Consider the following 25,929-nt stretch of genomic DNA (forward strand, 5'->3'; position numbering starts at 1 on the left):
ACAAGTATAAGCAACTCTATATTTATTCATACACTTTTCTTCCCAGAGAGAAAGCATACAAACTGAGGAATTCCATTTTAACAAATCCCGTCCTCTGGCTTTATATCCTGAATTTCTATGTCCAAGGTTCGGACCATCACACCTAGTAATTAAATTTTTTTTCCCTGAGAATATCAGTGCTGTGTCTTTAGCCACAGCATATCTTACCCTACCAAAATTCCAGAGAAAACAGGACTCTTAAAGTCCCTTTGGTGGTAGAAGAGGCAGAAAACTTAGATAGAATTCCTGAGAAAAAAGTTACAGAGTCAACCCGGATGCTAATTCATTTTTACCTGGTTGTAAACTATTATTGTCACTTCAAAGTCTCCAGACATTCTAGGAGGGAAATTTATTTTATTGCACAGCAAGGTAAATTAGCAGAGTGCTAGGCACGAAGCATATTTGCTTTTGCTAACGGCCATCTTGATATCTCTATTTCCAGGAAAATGCAGAGCTAAAAGGTAAAGGCAGCCTATTCCCAGCGGCGTATGGGAAAGAAGGAGGGAAACTCAAATAGGAACAATGAGGGGGGGGAAGTGGTCATCACATTATGTGTCCAGTCAGGCTTGCAAAAGCTTCTCAAAGTGCTGTGGTATCACAACAGCCATGGCCACTCACAAGTAGGGGCAGAGAAAGACTTAGAGGATTATCACCAAGAACCCCACGCCAATCAAGTCAACAAAGCATACGACCCATGCCTATCAGTGTATCCAGTCTGGCACAGAGGAAAAGATCAGCTCGGAACACAGGGTGACTTCCAGCTGCCCTTCCTGGGTTGTAAGACAGCAGTTCTGGGAAAGGGCCAGCTTGCCAAGAAGGATCATTCTGACGTTCTGTTGTCTTTACCCACCCATCCCCCCTACAATGGCACAATGGAATGCTGTGTTCCCTACGGAGGACTTCCCTTAAAAAAAAAAAAATAAACAAGCAAAGGTTTCCCTAATCTGTCCCCCATTCAGTGGTAGAAGGAGGCAGCCGCCTGAGCTGGGAGGAGTGGGAAAGGAAGCAGGCCAGGGAGCCAGACGTCAGGCAGGGCGTGCAGACCACTGAAGGCGGAAATTTGACAGGAAGGCTGAGCATCAGAAGGTGGTGGCACCCGCAGAGACGTCAATCTGCATGCAAGCGTAAGGGTCCCAATTCTCTTTTATTTTTTCTTGGGGTACTTGTGATAGGCTTCTTCCAGGTCTTTCAAGAAGCTGGGAACTCCATTCTGCAAGGGAAAAGAGATGGTCATTTCCACGTCTTTCTGGTGATCAAGCAAGGTTCTTTGAGATGTGGCAAAAGGTGAACTAAGGTGGCAAAGAGCCTAACAAAAGACAATAAGGCCCCCCGCTCCGGTGTGAGCCCAGCGTTGTCACGGATAATGGCGAAAGGCCAGACCCAGAGCACAGATAAAACTAGATGATAGAAACCACTGTTAGAAGACACAGCCTTACATTTGGACTTTTGCTAATAAAAAAAAAAAAAATCATCATTTCTTGAAAAGAAGAAAGAAAACCCAGGAAATGGAATTGGGAGAGGCCATCGGACTCTTCCAAAGGAGTCAGGGAAAGGACTTGCGTCATAGTATTCGAAAACAGTCAGGCTCTGGGGTCTGAGGGCAGGACGTGCTGTTTTGTTAGTGTTGGGAATTGTGCAAGACTTTTCTCGACCATCATCTGCTCCGTGGGTAAGGAATATGCATCTCCAGTTTTAAAAAAGGAACAAATTCACAGATTTTATAAATAAAATAAGACAGTCAATAGCAAAGCCAAGATTCAAAATCACAACTATTGGACTCCAAAGGTGGCTTTTCTCCCTCCCCTCACAGAAAAAAAAAAAAAATTTTAAAAATAGCACCAATGACCAAACCGCCGGTGTCTTTCAGGCCTGGTCACCTCTGGTCATCTCCAAGACTTGTCTACCCTTCATAAGCAGATACTAGGTCCCAAAGCACCATTGTTCCTGGAAGCGGCAGTCTTTGTCCAGAGGTTCCAGAATGTGATCCTGGCAGGGTCTGGGGCCACACAGCATTCCAAGCTCCCAGTTCTTTGTCTTCTGTCCCAGCCTGTGTCCCGGTTACTGGCAATTTCAAGCCTATCGGGAGTCACTGAACCAAGGTCTTCATAAAAGAGCCTCGTTACGCCTGAGACAATGTGTCTCTTCAGCCTGACAGCTCCGTGCGCTCAGTCAACATTTGTCAAACACACTTCCCCCTCCAGTCTCCTGGGAACTCACCCTGGCTGCCCAGTTAATGAGCCAAGACGGAATTAGGCCTCCCGGGTTATCGAAGTAGTACATGAAAACTAGAGGGGGAAAAGAAAGCACAATTCAGAAAGTGAGGGAGACACTGGAAAAATACAGCAAGGAGACCCTGCAGAGCTCACATCTTCGTGTCCAGGCCCAGAGAGAGCAGACGAGGCATCAAATTGCCATGGACTTCTCTCCACCAACCTGCCTTGAGGCATTTCTATATAAAATCACTTTTTTGGTGGGGGGCGTGGTTGGGGGGTGAGGGGGTGAGGGTCATTCCTGGGGATTGAACTCAGGGGCACTTAACCACTGAGCCACATCCCCAGCCCAATTTTGTATTTTATTTAGAGACAGGGTCTCACAGAGTTGCTTAGTGTCTCGCTTTTGCTGAGGCTGGCTTTGAACTTGCGATCCTCCTGCCTCAGCCTCCAGAGCCGCTGGGATTATAGTAGGCTCCCGGCTAGAAGCATTTTTTGAAAACATAGCCACAGGCGTGTTTTGCTTCTATTTATTAAACACCCAGCAAGTGATAGACATTTGGATATAATCTCTTGTTTAATTACCCTAACAGCCCCAAGAAACTGACAAAATTAACCCCATTTCAGAAATGATGAAATGAAGATTCAGGAAAGTTAGGTGACAAATCTAACAAGCATTAGAAGCACTGCTCAGATTTTGCCAGAGACACAGGCCACGTTCCTTCAGGACGGCAGGTGTCTGTGACCCTCTCTGTGGGCTCTTCCCTGGGGGTGGTGGGGGGGGGGCAGGTGCTGAGTTGCTGGGCTTGTGCTGAGCAGGAGTCACATTCTCCAAAACCTTTCTGTCAGTCCTCTTGCTCAGTTCCAGGCCCAGCATATGCATTCCCAGGATCAGCCTATGGGGAATTTCTGAACCTTCTGGTTTATTTTAGTGTTCTGATCTCATAGGGACAGCGAAGAATGAGTCGGGTCAGGTCTCAACACCCACCACATGCTCTAGCCAAGCCTTGGCCCTGGTCTGCTCTGCTCCTGTGCCCATCCTCTGACCTCTAGGGACAAGCTTCATGCACCTGTCCACCACCCAGCCTTCATGAGGGCGGTCCGGGTTTTACCTCTGCTCCCCCCTTTGCCATCGCTCTCGATTGCTAGGCTCTGCTGGTACTGGCTCACCCGGATCACACCAGACCTTTCCGGAAACTGACTGCTGGAGGTGCTCTTGGCCAGGATCACGTAGATCTTCCGCCCTTCCAAATCCAGCTCCCTGAGCTGCCGGATGTAGACATACTGCATCCACCGTCAAGGCACCACATCAACGCCAGGGTTCAGACAGGCAGGAGGAGAGCTCCCCAACCTGGGAGCGAGGGGACGGGGACGTGATTCTGTGCCTTCCACCGGGTGCTCACTCCCTTCCGGTTCCTCACTTACCTGCCCTGTCTCCCTACCTGTGCTGCAAGATTGTATCTCATGCCACATAGGATTCCCATTTGAGAGCATGCATTACCTTCCTGTGAATAACTCCAAGGTGCTTTTAAAGACACCAGGAATCAATTTCTCCTTTCTCCTAGAAGGCACTAGGAGAGGGCAGAGGATTGGTCACTGATCAGCTGTGTGCTCCCAGGTAACTTATTCAACCTCTCTGAAACTTAGTTTCTGTATTTAGGGGGAAAAAGGAGTGGTATTGCCCACCAGTTAGGCTTGGTGGGGGCATCAGAGAAAACCCGGAGCAGAATAAGCACTCTATAAACAATGGTATCATTCCTTTTTCTGTTCTCATCCAAGCTCCAATTACAGATCTCTATGCATAGAAGACCTCAAGTAGTGTTAAAAATAGTGGCCATAAGAAGACATTAGAATATGTGATATTTAATAGGTAGATGTCCTGAATATCCAATGCATTCATCCCCATAAACATTGGTAGAACAACCACTCGGTCTCTGGCCCTATTCCAGGGAAGGTAATTACATCCTAAGAAACGAACCTCACGGCTTCCTGTAATAAACATCACGTAGTCCACGTATATGGTAGAATGTCACAAACATCACGTATTCTACATATGCCACATCAAGGGTGACCTCACAAAGACTCTGGGAGTATGTGGCATGAGGATCCCTGTATTATAGTTTACAAAACTGAGACTCAGAGAGGTGAAGGCATGGTCCAAGGTCCCACAGTCCGGCTGGAGTGACAGGATCTGAACCTGCTCTCAGATCTTGTTCCAGCACCTCTTCAGAATCTCAACGCCGGATGGGCCTCCGATCTTGAATGAGTTAACTCTACTTTGAAATAACAGAATTGAGGGTGTCAAACCAGAAAGAATTAAAAGCCCCCGGCAATCAGCACTATTGCATTTACTAAGCACACCTGCCTTGCCCCATGCCACCTCCGCACCTCTGTGGCACCCAGGCCCTCTCGTTGGACCATGCATGGTCCCCACTCCCTAGGTACCAAGCAGCGATGCACATTGGTGTTTCCAGGAGAGATGGCTGTACCTGGCTCTGGCTTTCTTCCAAGCCTTTTATTTTTTTCCTCCCAAAAAATATTGTTTTGCTCTCTCCACGACTTTCTCAGCTGTGGAACAGATGGCATCTGACACCTCACTGAGAAAAACTACCTTGATAAGATTGATTGAAATCCAGCTCCAGCATGCCAATACGACCTGTGACCAGCCGTTCACTGAGGCCCAGAGAAGTAAAGGGCTTTTCCTAAGCTCACCCAGCAAACCAGGGAATGCTCTCCACAGCACAGTTCTCTGTTCTCGAAAAATTTTACAACCCAAACCAGGGAAACATATAGACATTTACAAAGTCTCATTGTGGGGTTATGTGGCATTGGAAAGTCACTGGAAAAAGACTTCTTCCAGGAGCTCCACGTGTCCACTGTTGAGAATACCATCTAAAGTGTCACGGTGAGGTCAGAGAGGTAAGACTGACCCGTAGGCAAGATCACTGCCCCCGCGCACAGATGATCCTACACACCAAGCTTGCCTCTGCCACAGGCTGGCCCTGAGGTGGCTTCTTACACCCTCGAGATGCCAGACAAACTCCCCTCATTTTGCAATTGCTGCATTTCATAAACAAGGATATTTAGGGGAAGAAGCATGTCCCTAAGTGTCCAGAGCCAACAGCCAGGCGGTGTCATGGTGGGGTCAACTGAGCAGGACAGCAGAACAGGGAGAGTTGGAAACGCAGAGCCTGAGTCCCAGCACCTCCGTCAGCTCAGCTCTCTGGGTCCCACCTCCTCCTCCATTAAATCCAGGGGGCTGGGTTAGCACTCTTTATACAGCGTTCCTTCCAGACCCCCAGTCCTGTGGCTCAGCAATGTCCAGCCCTCTACAACATCCCTGGAAAGCATAAGCTGCCCTCCCGTGCCCACAATCACAGACGTGTAATTGTGCGGTCAGGCCTAGAAATCACACCCTGAGGTCTCTGAAAGCCACAAGAAAAAGCAGCAGCTCCAGCAGATGTACCCGTGAGACTCAAAGACGATGCTGTTTGCACCGAATGGAAAAATTAGCCCCAGTCCCCAGCACACAAGCCAAGGGTGCAGACACACGAAGGGGGGTAAGGAACCGAGCGCCCTGTAAAAGGATACGTCTCTGTTGTACATGGGGAAGGGGTACGCCACTTGCCAGTACACCAAGGTCTCTCCATCGCATTCCTTTTCATAGAGTTCTAAGGGAGAACAGAAGACGTTAATGCATCTGGAAACTTCTTTGGTTTCAAGTAATAAAATGCCTAGGTGGCTTCGTCGTGTAGATGCACCACTAACTCCTAAGGTGTAGAATTAAAACAACAAAAAAAAAAAAAAACGAGGAGATTCATTCCCACTGAAAGCTTGCTGCCCAGGGACAGTCTAGAGGGTTAAAAAAAATCAGTAACACAGAAAGAGACCCACACACCTCATTCATCTTACAGCACCAACGACCTTCTGGCAGAGGGAACGATGGAACAGAATCAGGTATCCAGAAAGAAAATGGGATCGGTTTTCAGATCGGGGTAACCACCAGATGTCACTAGAGCACCAAGATCTTCGCCTTGGAGTCCTTTCTTCCTCTTTAAGCTAGCTTGACAACAGCTTGGCTGGGGCTGAGGGGTCACCCAATGCAGCAGGCGCAGGTGGGACATGAAAGTTCCACAGTGTCCCCCTAAACAGCCAGAAAGTGGCCAAACAGTGTTTATTCTAGGTTTCCCGCTTCTCCCCCATATTTCTTTACACTCTGCTGCAGCAACCTAATTCTCTCCTCCTGCTACTGTGGGAGGCAGAAAGCACAGAGCAGATGGCACATGCCCCTCCACCCAGGCTGTGCAGGGGGTTCTAGCTCCCCACCTAGAGAAAGAGCCCCTGAGGCTGAGGAAGAGCCCAAGACAGCCCTGGAGGAGAGGCTGAGCGGGCAGGGTGAGCTGGTGAAAGGAACCTATTAGAAGCACACCCTGGATTCTGGGGCTTGCCAGCTCACTAATGCCGCAGGAAGTTGCAGGGGATCCTGGAAGGAAGGGAGGGGTGTTGTTTTTGCACACTCAGCCTTGGTCCTCTTTCTCAAACCAGCATCTCCACCATCTTCCGGGGTTTCAATCACCTGTCCCTACTCCTCTACTGTGGGTTTTAAGCAGGATTTATTCTGTAGTAGCTTCAGGGCTGGGAACATGGATAAGAGGTAACCCCAGGGCATACCTGGCCAGGGTCTTAGTTCCGGCAGGTTCAGTACCTTGCCACTGGAGCAAGTTTAGGCCCGAAGGGGTTCAGTAAGACTTTCAGGTGCTCATACTATATCCAGGAGGACCAGAGTGGCATTTAGGACCCCAGGATTATTCAATCAAGGCCAACTGCTCCTTCTACTGGACCCACCACTATCGCACAGGCTGTGATGCTAGGTGGGTAGCAGGTGTCAGAGGCTCTTAGGTGTCAGGTGTCTTGGCTGTCACTGAAAAGGCATAGATTTTTCCTGCTGCCTGCTTCCTCACTTGGTTCCTTGCCAAACTAAATCAACAAGTACGTCTCGTTGGCAGAGTCTGTATCACATGGCTGCATCGTGGCTGCTGGGAGGCGGGACCCCTAGGGCAGAGTGTCAACGTGCTGACTAGGATAGGGAGATCACAATGCCCCTTAAATAGAAAGGCGGTCTAAAAACACTGAATTTTCATTTTATGATGAATATCCACAGGACGTGAGCAGGTGCTTGACGCTCAGCTGCTGATGGCCAGTGCTGGCACTGTGGCTTCTGTCCTAAGAAAGTGGAATTCTCTCTCCTCTGGGGTTATTACACCACAAGGAGAGAAGCCTAGACCTCTGGAAGACATTTTCACCATGACCAGAGAATCTGCCTGAGAACTAGGATCAACACACAGGCAAACATGAACTAGAGAGGGAGAAGGAAACATTCTGATAAAATGACTGAAGTTCTCCAAAGCAGCCGTCCTCGAAGCTACAAAGCCTGGAGCTTTTTAGCACCATAAACCAAAAAAATTCCTCTCTCTTTTTTTACACTGTCTGTAGTTGGCCTTTTTGTTACTTGCCACCAGGAGTCCTGGCTGGAGACTTCATGCTCTTGGCTAGCTCTGTAGGCCTATTACACTACAACAGCAAAGGCCACTCCTGGCTCTGAGTGGCAGATGGATCCCATGGTTAATGCTTTTCATAACTCTGCATCTCAACAGGGCAAAAAACTCAGCAATGTGGCCCTGTAGTCCTGCTGGGCCCTTGGGGATCTGGACCCTCTACTGGCCCAGGGTGCTGGGAGCCATGCTATACTCAGCAGTAGTAGTAGAGTCTGGGCAGGGTCTGCTGTTCTAATGAACCCACTGCACCAGGTGCTAGTGGCTTCTGAACATGCTGCTTCATGCTATTCTGACCTGACATGTGCTCTTCCTGGACCTAGAATGCCCCACACCTCTCCACCCCTTGCTCTCTGACCTCCTCAGGTGTATATATTCTCACCTGTGTAGAAATCTTCTATTCAACCGCTCTAACAAAACCAGGACCCCATGCCCTCCAAGGCGCCTCTCTGGGCCACTTAGATACATGGGACAGTTACACAACCTAACAGGCAGAGCAAAGCAGCCCAGGGAGTCAACCACAGAGTGAACCCCAAACTCTGTCAGGAGCAAGGGCGAGGGATAGAAAGAGTAGCTTTCAGGCCCACCTTTAAAAGACTTTTGTGCCAAAATTTAAAAGGAAGCAAAGCACAGTAGAAATCAAACCTGTTCGTTTCTACAACCCAGGAAAAAAAAAAAGAGAGAGAGAGAATAGATTCTACATTCTAATAACTTAAAGTAGGCATCACTCACCGCTAACATACTGGTCCCACTGTTTTCTGTAGCCTAGGTCCATAAAGACTTCTGTGAGTAGAGCTGGGGAGCAATCCTTCAGAACACCAAAGATTTTATACTTATAAAGCCAAGTACTCTGTAAGGACAGAACAGGTAGAAACAAGCTGTTGGTACCAATGTTGAGAAAAGGCTGGGTTCCAGCGGTGGATGGGCTTCATGCCACATCAGGCACCAACCTCCTCTGGGGTCTTGGTGACACATGATGAGCACTATTGGTGGGAATCGGTGTCATTGCTAGCCAGGACATTTAAGTAGGATATACAAAGGCTATGTGGTAAGTGGGGCCCTGGTGCTCAGTCTGTTGTCAGGTGGCCGAGCAAGGCCTTGTGAAGGGGTTATGTAAACTGCACATCTTGCTCTCAGTGTTAGAAGTAGCTGGCCATGGGGGAAGGGGCCCATTCCTGGTGGGAGGAAGGCCTTCAAATTGATGGGCTGGCAGGCTTACAGAGCTTAGGGTCTGAAGAACTCTAGGAAAAGAGTGATAGAAGCTAAGGTTAGAAAAGTTGTGAGGGAATCGCAGCTTCTTGGGAGGTTGAGGCAACAGGGTTGCAAGTTCAAGGCCAACCTGGGCAATTTAAGATCCTGTCTCAAAATGAAAAACAAAACGGGCTGGGGATATGGTCCAGTGGTGGAGAACCCATGGGTTCAATCCCCAGTACCAGGAAAAAGAGAAAGAAGAAAGAAAGTGAAGAGGAAATGAGGGGAGGGGGGGAGGAGAGGAGATGGAGAAGGAAAGGGAAAAGTAGAGGGAAGGGGAGTAGAGGAGAGGGGAGAAGAGTGGAGGGGAGTTGTGGGGTGTACTCCAAAGGACTTCGTAAGGGGTGTAGAAAATGAATGGTTACCTTTAGACAGGGGAATGACCAGATCTAATTAGAAATACAGGTTAGAAATGACCATATCTAATTACTGTTCTAAATTCTTGCTAATTAAGAGAAAATAGAACATAAAAGAACAATGAGATTGCTTTAAAGACCAGTAAATACGCTCCAGGTAAGAGATGAGGGCAATTTGAACTGGGAGGTAACAGCAGTGATGGAGCGAACTATCAGGGCCACATGGATAAGCACCATGGGACACAATAAAACCTAGCACATTTTTGAAGCCATTAATGGACTATTTATTTATTTATTTATATGTGGTGCTGAGGATTGAATCCAGGGCATCACACATGCCAGACAAGTGCTCTACCACTGAGCCACAACCCCAGTCCCAGACCTAGCACATTTTCAAAATCAATCCCAAGACATAATTTTTCAACAACTGCTTCTTTTTGATTGTATATAAAGGACTGAAAAGGGGAAGAAACATCTACTTCAAATCTTACTCGTTCCTTTTGTTAAAAAAAAAAAAAAAAAAAGACCATTTCTAAGGCTGGGTACATAGTCTAGTTGGTAGGGTGCTTGCCTCTCATGTATAAGGCCCTAGGTTTGATCCCCAGCACCACACACACAAAAAAATTCTAAATTCCAAGTAAAACATAAGTGTTCCCTAATTTTCACTTTAAGTCGCATCGTCCTCTGCGAGGGTTCTGGGCTCGAGTTGACACATTTCACTCTGAACAACAGCAGCTTACAATTCTTGACCTTCATCTGACCGTAAGGCTCACTTGTTAATAGTTCATAAATGGTTCAGATTAATTTCAACACAATCACAGGCAAAGAAATGAGTCAAAATGAAGCTCTAAGGTAAGCTCTTATTTCCAAGTGCTAAGGACATGCTAAGCATTCATGAATGCAGCCATCTCCTTAACACAATACCAGGGGCTTATATGAAGTCAAGGGATAAATACAGCAAATCTTCTAGAGATCCTAAAGCTTTACAGATTTCCAGCTCAGGTGGCATAACCCAGAACTAAACACCTCCCAGTTTAGAAATCTCAGATATATGTGAAAGTACCTGGCAAGACATGCAAAGTAAAATTCAAGAAGAATCCCAAAGAACCTTACAGCTCTATGAGTATATGGCTTTATACCAACAGTTTCCATCAAGAAAATGACAAACACAAATATCTGAAGCCCTTACATCCCACAGCAACAATGCCCTGACTCAAGGAACAGTCCGATGAAAGGCCTCAGGAGAAACATCTTCTCCCATTTGCTCCTCTGCGCAACACGCATGCACATCCACCCATCCACGCCCCTCCCACACACACACACACATAACGGTGAGGGTGAACACCTACTCACACCTAGACACCCATCCGCATGTTTTATCCAGAGGCTTTGACAAAACACAGGTCAAGAATACCAGGGTCTCAGCAGGGTGCATTGGCCCCCCCGCCTGTAATCCCAGCAGCTCTGGAGGCGGAGGCAGGAGGATTGAGAGTTTCAAAGCCAGCCTCAGCAAGACCCTCAGCAACTCAGTGAGACCCTGTCTCTGATAAAATACAAAAAGGGGGCTGGGGATGTGACTCAGCGGTTGAGTGCCCCTGAGTTCAATTCCCCCCGTACAAAAAGGGAACACTGGAGTCTCACTGTCTACACCATCTGAGAGCAAAAGGGACTCTTGCAGGTCAAGACACCAAACTGCGCAGGCTGACACGACTTCACTCTGATATCTGCAGGCATGGAGACAAACGTTTCCCTTCAACGGGTCCCTTCCCTTCCTGTGTGTGCGGCAGGCTCCACGACCTCAGTCCCCGCCCGCTATGTCACCAAGGAGAACAGAAAGCCCCCGAGGAAGAGAAAAATGGAGCGAACGTGACTTCTGAGAACACAGAAAAATGAACTATTGTGACAGCTTCCTTTTAAGGATCCCTTGGTGGCAAACTGGGGAATGACAGAACGGCAGAGGAACAATATGCTGCGTGACACCTTTCCTGGTCCATCAATGCAACATTCTCCTCCCGGCCAGCAGCCAGCTGCCACCTCCCTGGGCCCCAGCACTTTCTCGCTTATCATTTTTCCTAAATGACATCTCCACCAACATCCTCATTTTTATTTCATCTTTTGAAAAAATAAAGTGGATTTTAAAATTATTATAAAATAATTCATGAGAGGAAAATTTGAAGATCTTATAAAGATTTTTGGAAAGTGACACATAACCCCAGAAGCCATAAATGCCTACTGATGCTGTTGAACATACAATATTTTTAAAAGTGAATAAATAATTTTTCAACTGACCAAATACAAATCACATGATACAAACAGTGTTTTTTCTTTTTTATTTGTGATTTGATATTATGTGGAGGCTATGGACCGTTCGCACAAAAATCAATCATTCTCTAAAGATACTTCCGTTGCCATATATTTTTATGCAAATAAATGTTTCCAGAATAATCGAGCTTACAGAAAATAGTGGGCTCGTGTTTCTAATTTTTCCATTAGGAACGTTTTCTTGAGGTGAAAATATTTCAGGGTGAGTTAATATTTCCAGGGTGTTTATACTTTTTCTAACTTTTAAAATCATCTCTATCAAGAATGTCCTTTCACCAGGAGCAAAGGAGCCTCTCCTCAGGTCTGGGGACCACTGTTTGTACAAATGATCTAAGATGCAAAAGCATAAGTGTTAGCTTTATTTAGGCAAAGTCTGTGTTACTGATGTGTAAGAGTCCTCTACAATTACAGGTATAAATCTTTTACAATATTAGTTTTAGATATTTTTCCAAGCTAATTATCTTTTCAATATATGATTCCATATAACCTTACCCGAAAGACCCTGTTTTCTTGAAGCCTCTCCCCAAACCATTGTTATCTGGAGCAGAACATACTGGATACTTTTTTTAACACTCTATTTATAAGCCATTTGGTTTCTTACACTTCAAATAATAAGAGGTTTTTGGAGGTGGTAAAGTACTAAGAGAACTTCTATGACAATGTGCACAACTTCCCTAGTTTCTTGTGCAGGTAGTGGTAGCCATGTGACACCTTCTTCCTGTTTTGAACATGGACATGATGTTTGGAACTGCAGCGACTCTTCTGTGACCAAGAGACAATAAACATAAGAAAGCAGAGTAGATAGACTCAAAGAATCAATGGCATCACTGATTGGCTAAACCAAAAGCAGCAAGATAGACCTCTGAACTGTTTGTGAGGTGAGCAAACAAAAACCTCTCTTTGTCTAAATTATTGTTTGCCCAGTTTTTCATTATTTGCAACTTAAAGCAATCCTAATTGATACAAATGATCCTTACTGGCAATGTGGAATTTTATTTGAAGTTTGTGAATTTGAAAAACAGTGAAGGTTAAGAGATCACCCTATTCTTTTTGGTCTGCAAAACAGTTTACTTCAGAGAACCCTCTTTCCCCACATGACTTAGATCAGGCTCACAGATGCCCCGCCTGTTGACCTATGAGAAGTCCAAAACAGACCCTCCAAATTCACATTCTTTGCCTCATAAATGATTAGCTAAGTTACCTGTCCCCGCTGATCAATATGAACAGAATGCTTGTCAATCAAACTGGATGCACTTTTCTCCTTTCCCCAGGTTCCTGAAGTTCGACCCATCCTAAGCTTAAGCCAGCAAGCAGCCCCTCCTGAGTAGAGGCTGGCCTCAAGGTAGAGCTTCTCCAGTCCTACCCATCTCGCCACCCTTCCATCCCACCACCCCACGCACCGCTCTTTCCAGCCTTTGCTCTTCTTTATAAGAGCCATCTGTCTAATTTCAGAGGTGCTTGCAGATCTTTCCATCATAAGACTTCCTTCTCCCACTCCTTGAACTCATCCTTTGGAATAAAAGTCTAAGTCCAGACTGGGTTTTATTCAACATTACTCTAGTGCAGAGCGACAGAACAGTGCTGTAAAGTCTTATGAATATCTACAAGGAAATATGATCATAGACACATTCATTAAAACAGTGCAGAAGCACATAAGCACTGCTAAAAGGCGAAGTCGAGGAAGGGAAGCAGGAGATAATGGACACGGTAGTGGACAGTAACTCCTGCCCAGAGACACAGAAGAGCACATGCCTAGGAAATACCATCTCCCTCCACTAAGGAACTCAGAAAGAAAAAAAAAAAAATACTCCAACTTGTTGGGATCCAGTATATTCTTGACTCTGAGAAGTCAGGCACAGGATTCCTTCCTTGACCTTGCAGCAGCTCAGAATGTGTTTCTCTTGGTGGTTTGTCAGCAATCATTATATAAGTCATGAAATGAATATATATATATATATATATATATATATATATACATATTGATTCATAAACACACACACACAAAAAAAAAAAAAAAACTGGGAATTTAACCCAGGGGCAGTACCATTGAGCGACTTCCCAAGCTCTGTTTACTTTTGTTTTGAGACAGGGTCTAACTGAGTTGCTTAGAGCCTCACTAAATTGCTGAGGCTGGCCTTGAACTTGCAATCCTTCTGCCTCAGCCTCCTGAGCCACTAGGATTATAGGTGTGCACCACCACCACCCCCAGCACAGTTACAGTATTTTATATTTGAAGTTTTTCAATCACGTTCACATGCCAAGAATTCCTTCAATGATCCTAGTAAATTTTTTTTTACAGCCAGGTTCTGTTTCCAAACGATTTCATCTTCATTATCTCACATAATCGTTGACATCGATGTAGAAGCTAGGTTGTCTCCACCTTTATGAGAGGAAATGAAGCTCAGAGAAGCTCAATTTTTGCCTTGAGTCCAACAGCTGGCACTGGGACAGACTGAAAGAGAAAGTGAGTCTGACACCGGCCCCCTTCCACTCTTCACCATGTCTCCTGATTTATCTCTACTGGCTCTGCATGTTTCCTCCAAATCACTCACTGAGGATTAAGGTGACAAGGACCATCACTTAGGCTCATGGAGAAGGAAGGGGCCATGGATCACTTAGTCAAAGATGTCACTGACTGGCCAAGAGTCAGCGGTCCCTCTGCTTCTGGAAGCTGCTCTCCAGCTCCAGACCACCCAGGATGGCCCTGCATGGAGACACACCCCTCAGCCTGGTGCACTTGTCCAGAAGAAATACCCAGATGCTGCTTCTGGAGGCTCCAACAAAGTCCTGAGGAAGGGCAGCCGTGGAGTCAGGGTGAATACGGACGAGGTCCTGTGCCAAGTTTTTCCATCTATTATTTCTAAGAGTCTTCTCATAAACCCTGTAGCCCCCGAAGAGAACCTGATGGTTACAACAGGCTTGAAGTCAGTGCAGGTAGGGTCCAAGTTCTCCCTACGCACCTACAAAGTGAGTTTTAACAAGAATCTTAGGCACATCAATGTTCATAGCAGCTCAATGCACAATAGCTAAACTATGGAATCAACCCAGGTGCCCTTCAACAGACGAATGGATAAAGAAAGTGTGATATATATATACACACACAATGGAATATTACTCAGCTTTAAAGAACTAGGAAATAATGGCATTTGCCAGTAAATGAATGGGGCTGGAGAATATTATGCTAAGTGAAATAAGCCAATCCCAAAGAACCAAAGGCTGAATGTTTTCCCTTTGGTTAGGGAAGAACAGAGTTACTAGGGAAAAATAGAGTTATTTTAGATTAGGTAGAGGGGAATGAAGGGAGGGGAAAGAGTATGGGGGTAGGCAGGATAGTAAAATGATTCAGACATTATTACTCCATGTACCTATATAACCGTATGATTGGTTGGATTCTACATCATGTACAACCAGAAGAATGAGAAATTATACTCCATCTATGTATGATGTCTCAAAATGCTTTCTACTATCATGTCTAACAAATTAGAACAAATAAAATATTTTTAAAAATTTAAAAAGAGTTTCTCTTTCGTGAAATGATGAGACTAGAGACATCTAAAGGTCTGGAATGGGGAACATGTAGAGATGATGATCTCCTTTTTTCCAGATTAAAGAACTGAGCATTCAGAACCATAACATAATCCACATTTTTAGGGAAATAAACATCTATGATGTACCTGCTCTAAGCCAGGCACTGTGCATGGTAATGAAGAAGACTCAAAGTAATCCTGTGAAGTGAACATCCTTAGCTCCACTTTATAAATTAAAAAATGGAGGCCAGGGATGGGGCACCTGACTAGGAAGTTTGCTACTGATATCATTTTGTTTTGTTTTTGTAATGGGATTGAATCTAAGGTCACTTAATAACTGAGCCACATCCCAGCACCCCCGGCCCCGCCGACTTTTTAATGTTTTTTATTTTGAGACAGGGTCTCATAAAGTCCTTAGGGACTTGCTAAATTGCTGAGGCTGCAATTTAAGCTACAAAAACTTGCAATCCTCCTGAGGCCTTAGCCTCTGAAGTCACTGAAATCATAGGTATGTGCCACCGCTAATTTTTAAGTTGTGTGATTCTGGCTATCTAGTCTAAATATCAAGCCATTGTTTTTCTTAGCAATGGTGATTCTAATACATTTTTTAAGTTGTGCAATTCATTGTCAATTGCATTCATAAAGTATTTTGAAAAATATTGGTGCTAGTACACTTATTTGTCCTAAAGAGAATAAATTCTGAAAAAAAGCTGTCATGTCTTAACAAAATTTTTGCAAGCGACCTTTGCAATCCCCACTTGGGAGGATCTCCTGTGAGTGCTGGCTCCCCACCACATCCGTCCTCACCTGACCTGGAGAATTCATGGTGTCCACCCATATTTACAGGAGTCTTGAGGACCCCTGAGGAGTCACATTTCTTTAAGCCTGTGAGTGTGCCCTTGAGTGTGCATGGACTTTGCTTTGTCTCACATGGAAGTGCTCCTTTGCACTCCTCGGGGAGACAGGAAGTCTCCTGGGTGCACTCTGCAAGCTGGCCACCTGTGGCACTTAAAAGACGCAGATGGTATGAAAACCATCTAAGAAAAGATGATAGGTTAAACCTGAAGAGCTGCATATGCATATAGCTAGTGGAATAATAATGATAGCTAATATTGATCGAGTACTTATGAATGCCAGGCACCGACCTGAGTGCTTTACGTAAATTATTATTCCACTTAATTAACATGATAATTTGAAGTAGGGACCATACTTCATATTATTGTGTGAAATGTTTCCTTACTTTTCGGACAAAACCCTAAGATATTCTGGGAAATGTCCAGAAATGGCAAATTTACAGAGATAAGAACCTCTATGTGGCCATTGTTAGATCCTCAGGCCAAAGTAACCCCATTTTGAAAATCAGCACCCACCCAGGCCTGATCTTCCCATTAGACCTGCCCCCCCCCAAAGTCCCTAACTACCAAAACCACATCAAAGACATCCAATATAATAACAGGACCAGATGGGTTATTTTTTTTAACTACTCCATTGTATGACTATATGTTAAGGGTTTTTTTTTTTTTTTTTTTTTTTTTTTTTTTTTTTTTTTTTTTTTTTTCCAATCAGGCTGCTGAGCCTTGCAGAAGGGCAGCCTGGCAGATATTCTGTCAATAAACCTCTGCTTGAATTCAGAGCTCTGTCTCTCATGGATATTCGTGCCAGCTACCTTAACAGGCATTGATTGCCCCAATTCACCCTTGGTTCATCCCAGGTATGGGTATGGTGCTATCCCAGGATCCAGAATGTCCAAATCCTTCACTACTACTCATATCTCTTCTCCACATTTTCTAAGCCTGAGTGAAATTTCAGTTTCACATTATTATTCGCTAATGATAAAATCTCCAGGCAGGGATCTAGTGAAAGGTGAGGTAAGAGAGCAAAGCTTGACCTGCCCCTACAGACAGAGCACTCTCTCCCCTGCATTCTTGTGCTCACACCCATGTGATCACCCTGACAGGGAAGTGAGGAGACGAGAGAACCCAGCTGCTTGCATATCTACACAGGGGTATGCTCATGGGAGACAGAAGAGAAGGGAGAACTTGCCTTGGTCTCCTGCAGGATGTAGAAGAAAGTCACAGTGGATATCTAGCTTTCAGACACGGTGGCCCTGCCCACTGGTAAAATACGGCTCAATAAGTGTCCTGAGTTTAGTCTTTGTCCTTTCAATCACAGTGGTAACCAGAAAGGTAGAAGGGAACAGAATAGGTCCGTTGATCCTGAAGTAAAAGAAGTTCATAATGCAAACTAGATTCTCCTCCATGGGGGCAAAGATGGTGGGGGACACTCGTAGAAGCTTCTTCTCTGTTCTCAGTGAGTTGAATCTATGGTCCCCTCCTACTGTCAAACTGTCCTCATCCCTCCTGAATGAATGTAGCTTTTTCCCAATTAGACTGGACTTCGAGTAGGCTAACAGGTCAACAGCACAAGAGAGAACAGTTCCTGGGAAAGTTCTGTTTGCTACTCACCCAGATTTTCAATGAGGGCCCTATCCAAGGACCAAGGCACAAGGAACACATTTAGAACTTATTAAATTAATTAATTAAATGACTGTGCTAGGAATTTAGAGTTAAACACTTACTAAGTCAGCCATCAGCTAGATCTTTGCAGCCCAATATTTAGTTATCTAAATGGAAGCTGGAACCCTCGACATGCCTATGCACATTCTATGGGCATTTGGCCTGGCTGTGGCCATCATGATGCAGCCCAAAACTCCTGCAGATCACAGGGAAAGCATTCCTAAATGGCCCATGGTACTCTTCCAGGAGAGTTTCTCCTCTTTGCTTTGAGGATCATGTTTGCTTCCAAGTGGCCATTCATCTAAAAATCAGGGAGCGCCTCTGAGTCTTACAATGGACACTGACACTGTCTAAGCTATTCTTTTTTATTATTATGATTAGTTCTAATCAGTTCTGCATGACAGTAGGAAGCTCTTCGATTCATTGTACACGAATGGAGCAGAATTTTTTCACTTCTCTGGTTGTGCATGAGGTAGAGTCACATCATTCGTGCAATCATACATGTACCTAGGGTAATGATGTCAGTCTCATTCCACCAACTTTCCTACCTCTTTCCCCCTTCCCACCTCCCTTTTGCTCCATCCAAAGTTCCTCCACTTATCCCATGCCTCACCCCCCAATATGTATCCACTTATCAGAGAAAACATTTGGCCCCTGGTTTTTTGAGATTGGCTTACTTCGCTTAGCATGATATTCTCCAACTCCATCCATTTACCTTCGAATGCCATAATCTTTTTCTCTTTTAGTACTGAGTAATATTCCATTGTGTATACGTTCCACAACTTCTTTATTATTTATTCATTTATTGAAGGGCATCTGGGTTGCTTCCACAGTTTAGCAATTATGAATTGTGCTACTACAAACATTGAAGTGGCTGAGTCACTGTAGTATGGTGTTTTTATTTAATAAATGGAATGGATTTAAACTAAAAAGCTTCTTCTCAGACACACACACACACAAAAAAATCAATAAATGGACTAAGGAGCTAAACAGTCACTTCTCAGAAGAAATATACATTTGATCAACAAATATATGAAAAAATGTTCAACATCTCTAGTAATTAGAGAAACGCAAATCAAGACTGATTTCATCACATGCCAGTCAAAATGGCAGTTATCAAGAATACAGTAAGTGTTAGGGAGGGTGTGGGATAAAAGACACACTCATACATTGCTGGTGGGACTGCAAATTAGTGCGACCTCTCTGGAAAGCAGTGTGGAGAATCCTCAGAAACCCTGGAATAGAGGAGCTACCATTTGACCCAGCTATCCCACTCCTCCTCGGTCTATACTCAAAAGAATTAAAAGCTATTCTTTTGTTTCTCACTACCCCCCTTTCTGTTTCCGTGGCTTCTGACTCTAGGGGGCTCTTCTGCCTCTGACTTTACCTCTCAGTCAGAACCCCCTCAGGTACCATGATAGATGCTCCTCATTCATCAGGGGTTCTCAAAGTATGGTCCGTGGACCAGCTGCTTCAGCATCCTTCACAAACTGGTTAGAAATACAGTGCAAAAAAGAGAAAGAGAGAGAGAGAGAGAAGCAACTCTCATGCTCCCATACCATTAACAGAATCAGAAACTCTGGGAGTGAGAATTAACTATGAATATTAACAGACTGTAGGTGATTCAGATGGACACTCAGGTTTTGGGAACCACGTCATTGCATTTAGTCCTCGCAACAATCCTGAAAGGTATTAGCCTCATTTTACAAATGAGAAGCTTAGATTAAAAAAAGAAAAAAGTAATAGACCCCTCCTAGGGAGCAAGTGGGGCCTGTGTCCTGGCCACTGTCAGCCTTAGCCACCATCAGTTCTGTCACGCTTCTGGTTCTTTGCGGAGAATTCAATCAGAGCCTGGCTCAGAGGCCAGCACTCAGTGTTCCCTCTGCTCCAGGGATCTACAAGCCAGTGGGCTAGTCTGAGTTTCCTGGGAAACTTTTAACATTTTCTTATAATAACATTTTACTATGAAGAATCTCAAACATACACAAAGAACAGATAACCAGCCCTTATATGAAAGGGGAGATTTTAAAAAGGACCACCCAAGCCCCAGCCCAGGACAGTTAAATCTGAGTCCCTAGTGTCATTTTTTAAAGTTCCCCAAGTAATTCTAATGGACTTGAGCTTTAAAACACACTCTTGTAGGTTTCTCCTCCAGATATTTGCATGATTTAATCTCTTGCTTCCCTTCCGTCTCCACCCGAATGTGGCACCCCGGAGAAGTTTTCCAGACTCCACTATCTGAAGGGTGTCACATCACCCCTGGCTGCCCCTGCCATGCTCCTCTCCACCCTTTTATCCCACTTGATTTGCTTCTTAGCATCTTTGTGAACCAACATTTTTTTTTCTCCTATGAGAGTTATTATCACCAATGAATGATTCGTGTTTACGAGGCCTATTCATTGAAGCAACATGCCCGTCTCCCTTGTTCACCCCTCACCCATGTCTGCTGAGGCTCCAGCCCTTGGGAAGCAGGGGATAATTATCTCCTGAATGAGCCAATGAACAGAGTGGAGTTGAGATTTTAGACCAGAGCCATCTGACTCCAAAAATCCATGTTCTTTCCCCTGATACCACATGGCTTGGTTCTGGACTGGTTCTGCTTATCAAAGTAGACTGGCACATGCTAGTTACTAGCTAGGAGGGGTTTGGGGGCTCACCTAACAACTTTGGGGTCTTATTTCCATTTTAAAAATAAGAAACCAAGCTGGTCTGTATCGCGCATGCCTGTAATCTCAGCGGCTTAGGAGGCTGAGGCAGAAAGATAATGAGTTCAAAGCTAGCCTCAGCAACTTAGTGAGATGCTAATCAACTCAGTGAGACCCTGTCTGTAAATAAAATACAAAATAGGGCTGGGGATGTGGCTCAGTGGTCGAATACCCCTGAGTTCAATCCCCAGTACCAGAAGAAGAAGAAGAAGAAGAAGAAGAAGAAGAAGAAGAAGAAGAAGAAGAAAAGAGAAAAGAAAAGAAGAAAGAAAAGAAAAGAAAAGAAAAGAAAAGAAAAGAAAAGAAAAGAAGAGAAAGAAAGAAACCAAGTCATCCTTGCCTAACTTCCAGATCTAGGTATCCAGGGATAAATGACATGTGGTTGGGTTTATAAATTGCTATATCATGTCAAGGTACGTTATCACCCTTACAACATGGGGAAGAAAGAAGAGGAAAAAGGAAGAAATTGAGTAAGAAAAGAAGGGAAAAAGAAAAGGATGGTGATGTTAAACTGAATGGTTTAGAAGAACCTAAGTCTAAATGTTGGGATTTAATAGGAGAAAAAAAATACATCAAAAGTACTCATTTGTCCAGGAACAAGATTTAGATTCATTTGTGTCTGCTACAAAAAGGACACAACCTTGTTTTTTAAATTAATAATATGATTTGTTTGTTACGCTGAAAACTCTTTCAAGTGCCTTTGTGTTTATTTCAGTCTTTTCCAAACACATTGGTGGAACGTGGTTACAGCCTCCTTTAGACATGATCAGTGTTGGTTTTCTTCATCCTTGTTTCAAGACCTGTTATAAAGAGCTCCAAGGAGCTACTTGGCCTGTCTTGGGTTAGTCACCTCTGATACTGATAAAATACAAAACAGGGCTGGGAATGTGACTCAGTGGTTAAGTGCCCCTGAGGCCAAACGAAAGGACAGCAATAGCCACCTTCCTGCCACACATGCTGAGCACAACCAGGTCTTGTTTCCGTCAACTTTTCAACACTGTGACTAAAATACCCAACAAGAACAATTTAGAAGAGGAGAAGTTAATTTGGGCTCATAGTTTCAGAATCTCAGTACATGATCAGCTGACTTCATAGCTCTGGGCCCAAGTGAGGCAGAACATCATGGCAGAGGGGTGTGACAGAGAAAAGTAGCTCAGCACACAGCAACTAGGAAGCAGAGACAAAGCTCAACTTATACCAGAGACAAAATACAAGGCCCAAAGGCCTCCCAGGGACCTACTTTTCTTCAGCTACACCCTACCTGCCTACAGTTACCACCCAGGTAATCTACAGGAGTGGATTAATCCACCAATTGGGTTAAGTTCTCACAACTTGATCACTTTGCTTCTTTTTTTTTTTTGAATTTTTAAAATATTTTTAATACTTTTTTTTTTATTGGTCGTTCATAACATTACATAGTTCTTAATACATCATATTACACGGTTTGATTCAAGTGGATTATGAACTCCCGCTTTTACCCCGTATACAAATTGCTGTATCACATCAGTTACCCTTCCATTGATTGACATATTGCCTTTCTAGTGTCTGATGTATTCTGCTGTCTGTCCTATTGTCTACTATCCCCCCTCCCCTCCCCTTTTCTCTCTCTACCCCTTCTACTGTAAATCATGTCTTCCATTTGTATTCTCTTGACTTACCCTTCCTTACCTCTTATATGACATTTTGTATAACCCTGAGGATCGCCTTCCATTTCCATGCAATTTCCCTTCTCCCTCCCTTTCCCTCCCACCTCTCATCCCTGTTTACTGTAAATATTCTGAATATTCTTGCATTGTCTCATTTTGGGGGAACAACACATATCCAGCAGGTAACAGGTTCATAAAGATCCATTGGTGCAACCAATGCTTCTAACTTCCCCATAACTGAGACACTAGATTCTTCAGGGAAGCAACCTTATCTTAACTCCATAGTATTCCATTTAATCTCCTGCAGTCCTGCCACAAAGACTGAATGAATTATGTAAACAAATGGTCTTCAGACTCTCTTGAATGCCTCTAATAATGAGGAACCTACTTCTCCTAGCCCATTCCACACACTGGGGAAGCTTTTTACTGGGCAAAGAGTGTGTGTGGCATGGGGGCAGGGGTGGGGGTATAGTGGCTTCATGGGCAGAAGGACTTGATCTAAGTTCCTGGTCTACCACTTCTCGGACATGTCCCTGGATATGCCACTGATCTTCCTTTAGCCTTAATTTCCTGTGTGTATAAACAGAGGTTGGTGCAAGTGCATGGAATGAGATAGAGCTGGAAAGGTGAGTTGAGACAACATACCCCCAGGCATCTTTTGTCCTCTGTTCAGAGAAGCACAGTATTTAAGACACAAATCTAAAGTCAGAAGATTGATTCTGATCCCAGTTCAAGTCTTGACTAATCAATGTGAGTCTTGACTAATCAATCCATGCACTCATTTCCATATGGGTAAAGATGTGACAATCACTGTGCCTGATCATGGAGTTGATGTGTAAGGATGAAGTAAGTCAGTACCTGCAAAGCATTCAGTGCTTGGATTGGCCATTATAATGGCAAGGGTGAATATTGCAATCATTAGTGCCATTGAAGAGGTGGAGATAAGATCATAGCCTTTCCTTCAGGTACTTGCCGTATAGGATCCAGGGTAGGAACCCTGTCATTGCAATTCTAAGTGACAGGTGCTAAGAACCCAGAGTGTCAAAGGTAAAGAGAAGAAAATGGGTCAGATGCCAGGTATGTCTGAAAGTTGAACAAAACTTGGCAAATGTCTTGATCTGGCTGGTAGGGGAAATGGAATCATCAGGAAGAAGCTAGAGGGATTTATTCTGAAAACATGTCCGTTTGCACACTGAGGTGTTTAAGTTTCATTAGAAAATAATTTTTCCTGCTCTAGACTGAAATCCTCTCATTCAAATTTTTACAACCAATGGCCCTGGTCACAGTGGGCTTTCAGAGTTTGCTGAATGAGTTGCTGCCATCCTCATGGAGACACAAATGCAGCACAGGGACAGGTCTTCCCCTGGATGCCTTTGAGGACAGGTTGGGAAAATACAAAAGACCTGGTAGGAATGCTTTACACCTTACAAAGTTTTAACTGAAAATATTGAAAGAGGGATCTACTTCATGCTTTTAACATAACACTTGCTGTTTATTTGTAAATAAACACTTTTTATCCCCTTTATCTTCTCCTCTCTCCCTCCCTAACCATGGCAGAGCAAGATAAATCTCCTTCCCACCCCAGACTGAGTTATCTGTCCTTAAGCACACACACCACAGGAATGAATTCATTCAGACCTTGGGGATGGTGCAGAAGACCTAAGAAACTGCTATCTTTCAGGGTTACAAGTGAATTATGACCCCTGACAGAACACACCTAGAACATAGCCCTTGATACACCTCTTTAATAACCCTCTATTCACGGTAACAGTCAGAATCCCAGCCTCTAGGACAGGAATCTCTTGTGTTTCTCCTTTGCTAGCAAAGCAATGAAACTTCTTTTGCCTTTTTCTCAAAACCATGTCTTCACTATTGGATTGACACAGGGCTGCAGGACTAAGCTTTTAGTAACCATATAAACAAAGCCACCACCAGGCTGATAATGATCACCAGGAGATTAATGTCCCTAAAATGTCAGGGACCTAGAGTAGAATTTCATATTAGAATCTCATCAGGTCAGTGATGCTCACCAAAATATAACATATTCAAAAAATTATATGTGACGGCTCACCCACTTCCAGTATCTAATTTATTCAGAATGATGAAAGGTCCTTATCAATTAATTTGTAAGTGCTCTAGTTAGCATATTCTACTGCCCCGATAACTGGGGAGGGATGAACTATCTTCAAAGGAAATATGTATGTTTTAAGAGAGGGAATGTCTTCATAATACCAATATTCTCTGTTATTTTTATAATTTCTCAGACTTGGCAATATATTATAATTTGGGGCTCGTTAATCTTTCATTTGGAGATTTGCCTCTGCATTGTAGTGTTATATATAGCTCTCAAAGATTTTCACACATCTGACAAATTTGAACCTCTTCATTCCTGTCCAACAGATGAGCAAATCCTAACTACTGCTAATGTCTGCTTTCTGTTTCAAATGTGAAAATGTTAAATTTACCGTACACTAAAATATAAATATTTCATAAATATAATATTGCTTTAAAAGCTACCACAGGTTCAATAGTGCCAACATCAGGAACCCTCCAATCCCATTTCTGCCATGAACTTGGCTGGTCCCCTTGGGAAGCTGCCCCACTCACAACCCAGGTCTATTTCTTTAACCTGTGAGCCTAAGATTGACCAGGGGAGAGTTAGAGATCCTCCCTGCTCAAGCCCTATAATATCCTGGTTCTCTCCCAGGAATATTTCGTTTCTACTTAAGACACCTTGGGGTGACTTTTAACATGCATGGCATACAGCTCCCATCACATAAAGCCTAAGAGGACATTCTTGGTTGCAATGCCTCCCACTCCCGTAAAACCCAAGAATTTCTTAATAACCAACGGCATCCCTTCTATACTTTTGGTTCATTTTTCTGCCTCAATCAAGTTATTAGGTGCAATTTCACAATCAATTTATGAGGTACAACTTTAAGAAAGGCCAAAAGAAGCAGGTCACTAATATGACCGGAGATATATATAGTAGGTTCCTTCTCTGCACTCTGCACATGTGATCCCTGAAAGTCCTGTCCCTTTTCCACCTTATCCAAGCTCTGGGATACTCCCCTGGCGACCACCCCCACACACACACACCAGGGTACCCATTAAGCAGCGGGGATCCATGTCCTTTACAAGTATGTGCTTGGCGGGAGAACCAGCCCACCCACGTTTTAACGCTGTTGTTAACTTCTAACAAACTGCTTCCTGAGTGGGGCCTGACCTGAGGCTGAACTTGATGACCTCCCAATTCCCCAAGTGCTGTACAGATCAAAGTCACTTGCAGGCAGCACCGCCCTGCACTCGCCCCAGAGCTCCTGCCTGAGCTCCAGGGGACCCGCAAGGACCTGTCCGCGGTGGCAACGCCCAACTCCCGCGGGGTGCATGGCCCTGGCTCTCCGGGGTCCCTGTGATACCCCCAGGTCCTGGGGGCTGGCCTTTACCTCTTCCAGCAGCCGGTAGACGCTGATCCCCGAGGTCTCCAGCAGCAGCTCCCAGTTCCCAGCCACTGCTGGCTGTTGGAGCTGGGCGCAAACCTCCCAGAACTCCTCGTCGGAGAAGTTGCCCCCAGCAGCTGCCATCATTAGGCAGCCAGACCAGCTAGGCCTGCAGCTCAGGCAGGGGACAGGCTAGGTTTGTGCTGCGGGGGGCGGGTGACAAGGTGGCCACAGCGCGGTTGGCAGGGAACAGAAAAGGCGGGACTTAGGTAGGAGGTGGGGTCGAAAGGGGCAGGACCCGAGAGGGTGGCCCTTAAAGTGGGCGGGACTGGGTAAGGTGTGGGAAGGCTGGAAAAAGTATAACT

General features: G+C 44.6%; 1 protein-coding gene across 2 annotated transcripts; it reads right to left on the reverse strand.

The window, feature by feature from the left end:
• Positions 1–25,929, reverse strand: Pctp (phosphatidylcholine transfer protein). 2 transcript variants are annotated; one of them, XM_026407799.2, is made up of 6 exons: positions 25,571–25,928; positions 8,534–8,651; positions 5,841–5,920; positions 3,362–3,533; positions 2,257–2,324; positions 1–1,249 (listed from the first exon to the last, which is right to left on the reverse strand). In XM_026407799.2, the coding sequence occupies exons 1-6, from the start codon at positions 25,709–25,711 to the stop codon at positions 1,184–1,186; spliced, it is 645 nt and encodes a 214-aa protein (XP_026263584.2). In that variant the 5' UTR covers positions 25,712–25,928; the 3' UTR covers positions 1–1,183. The 2 variants fall into 2 exon arrangements, with proteins under 2 accessions (XP_026263584.2, XP_026263585.2); XM_026407800.2 differs by lacking the exon at positions 2,257–2,324 and having other exon boundaries at positions 25,571–25,929.

The sequence above is a fragment of the Urocitellus parryii genome, chromosome 7 (genome assembly GCF_045843805.1).
Source record: "Urocitellus parryii isolate mUroPar1 chromosome 7, mUroPar1.hap1, whole genome shotgun sequence".
Lineage (NCBI taxonomy): Eukaryota > Metazoa > Chordata > Mammalia > Rodentia > Sciuridae > Urocitellus > Urocitellus parryii.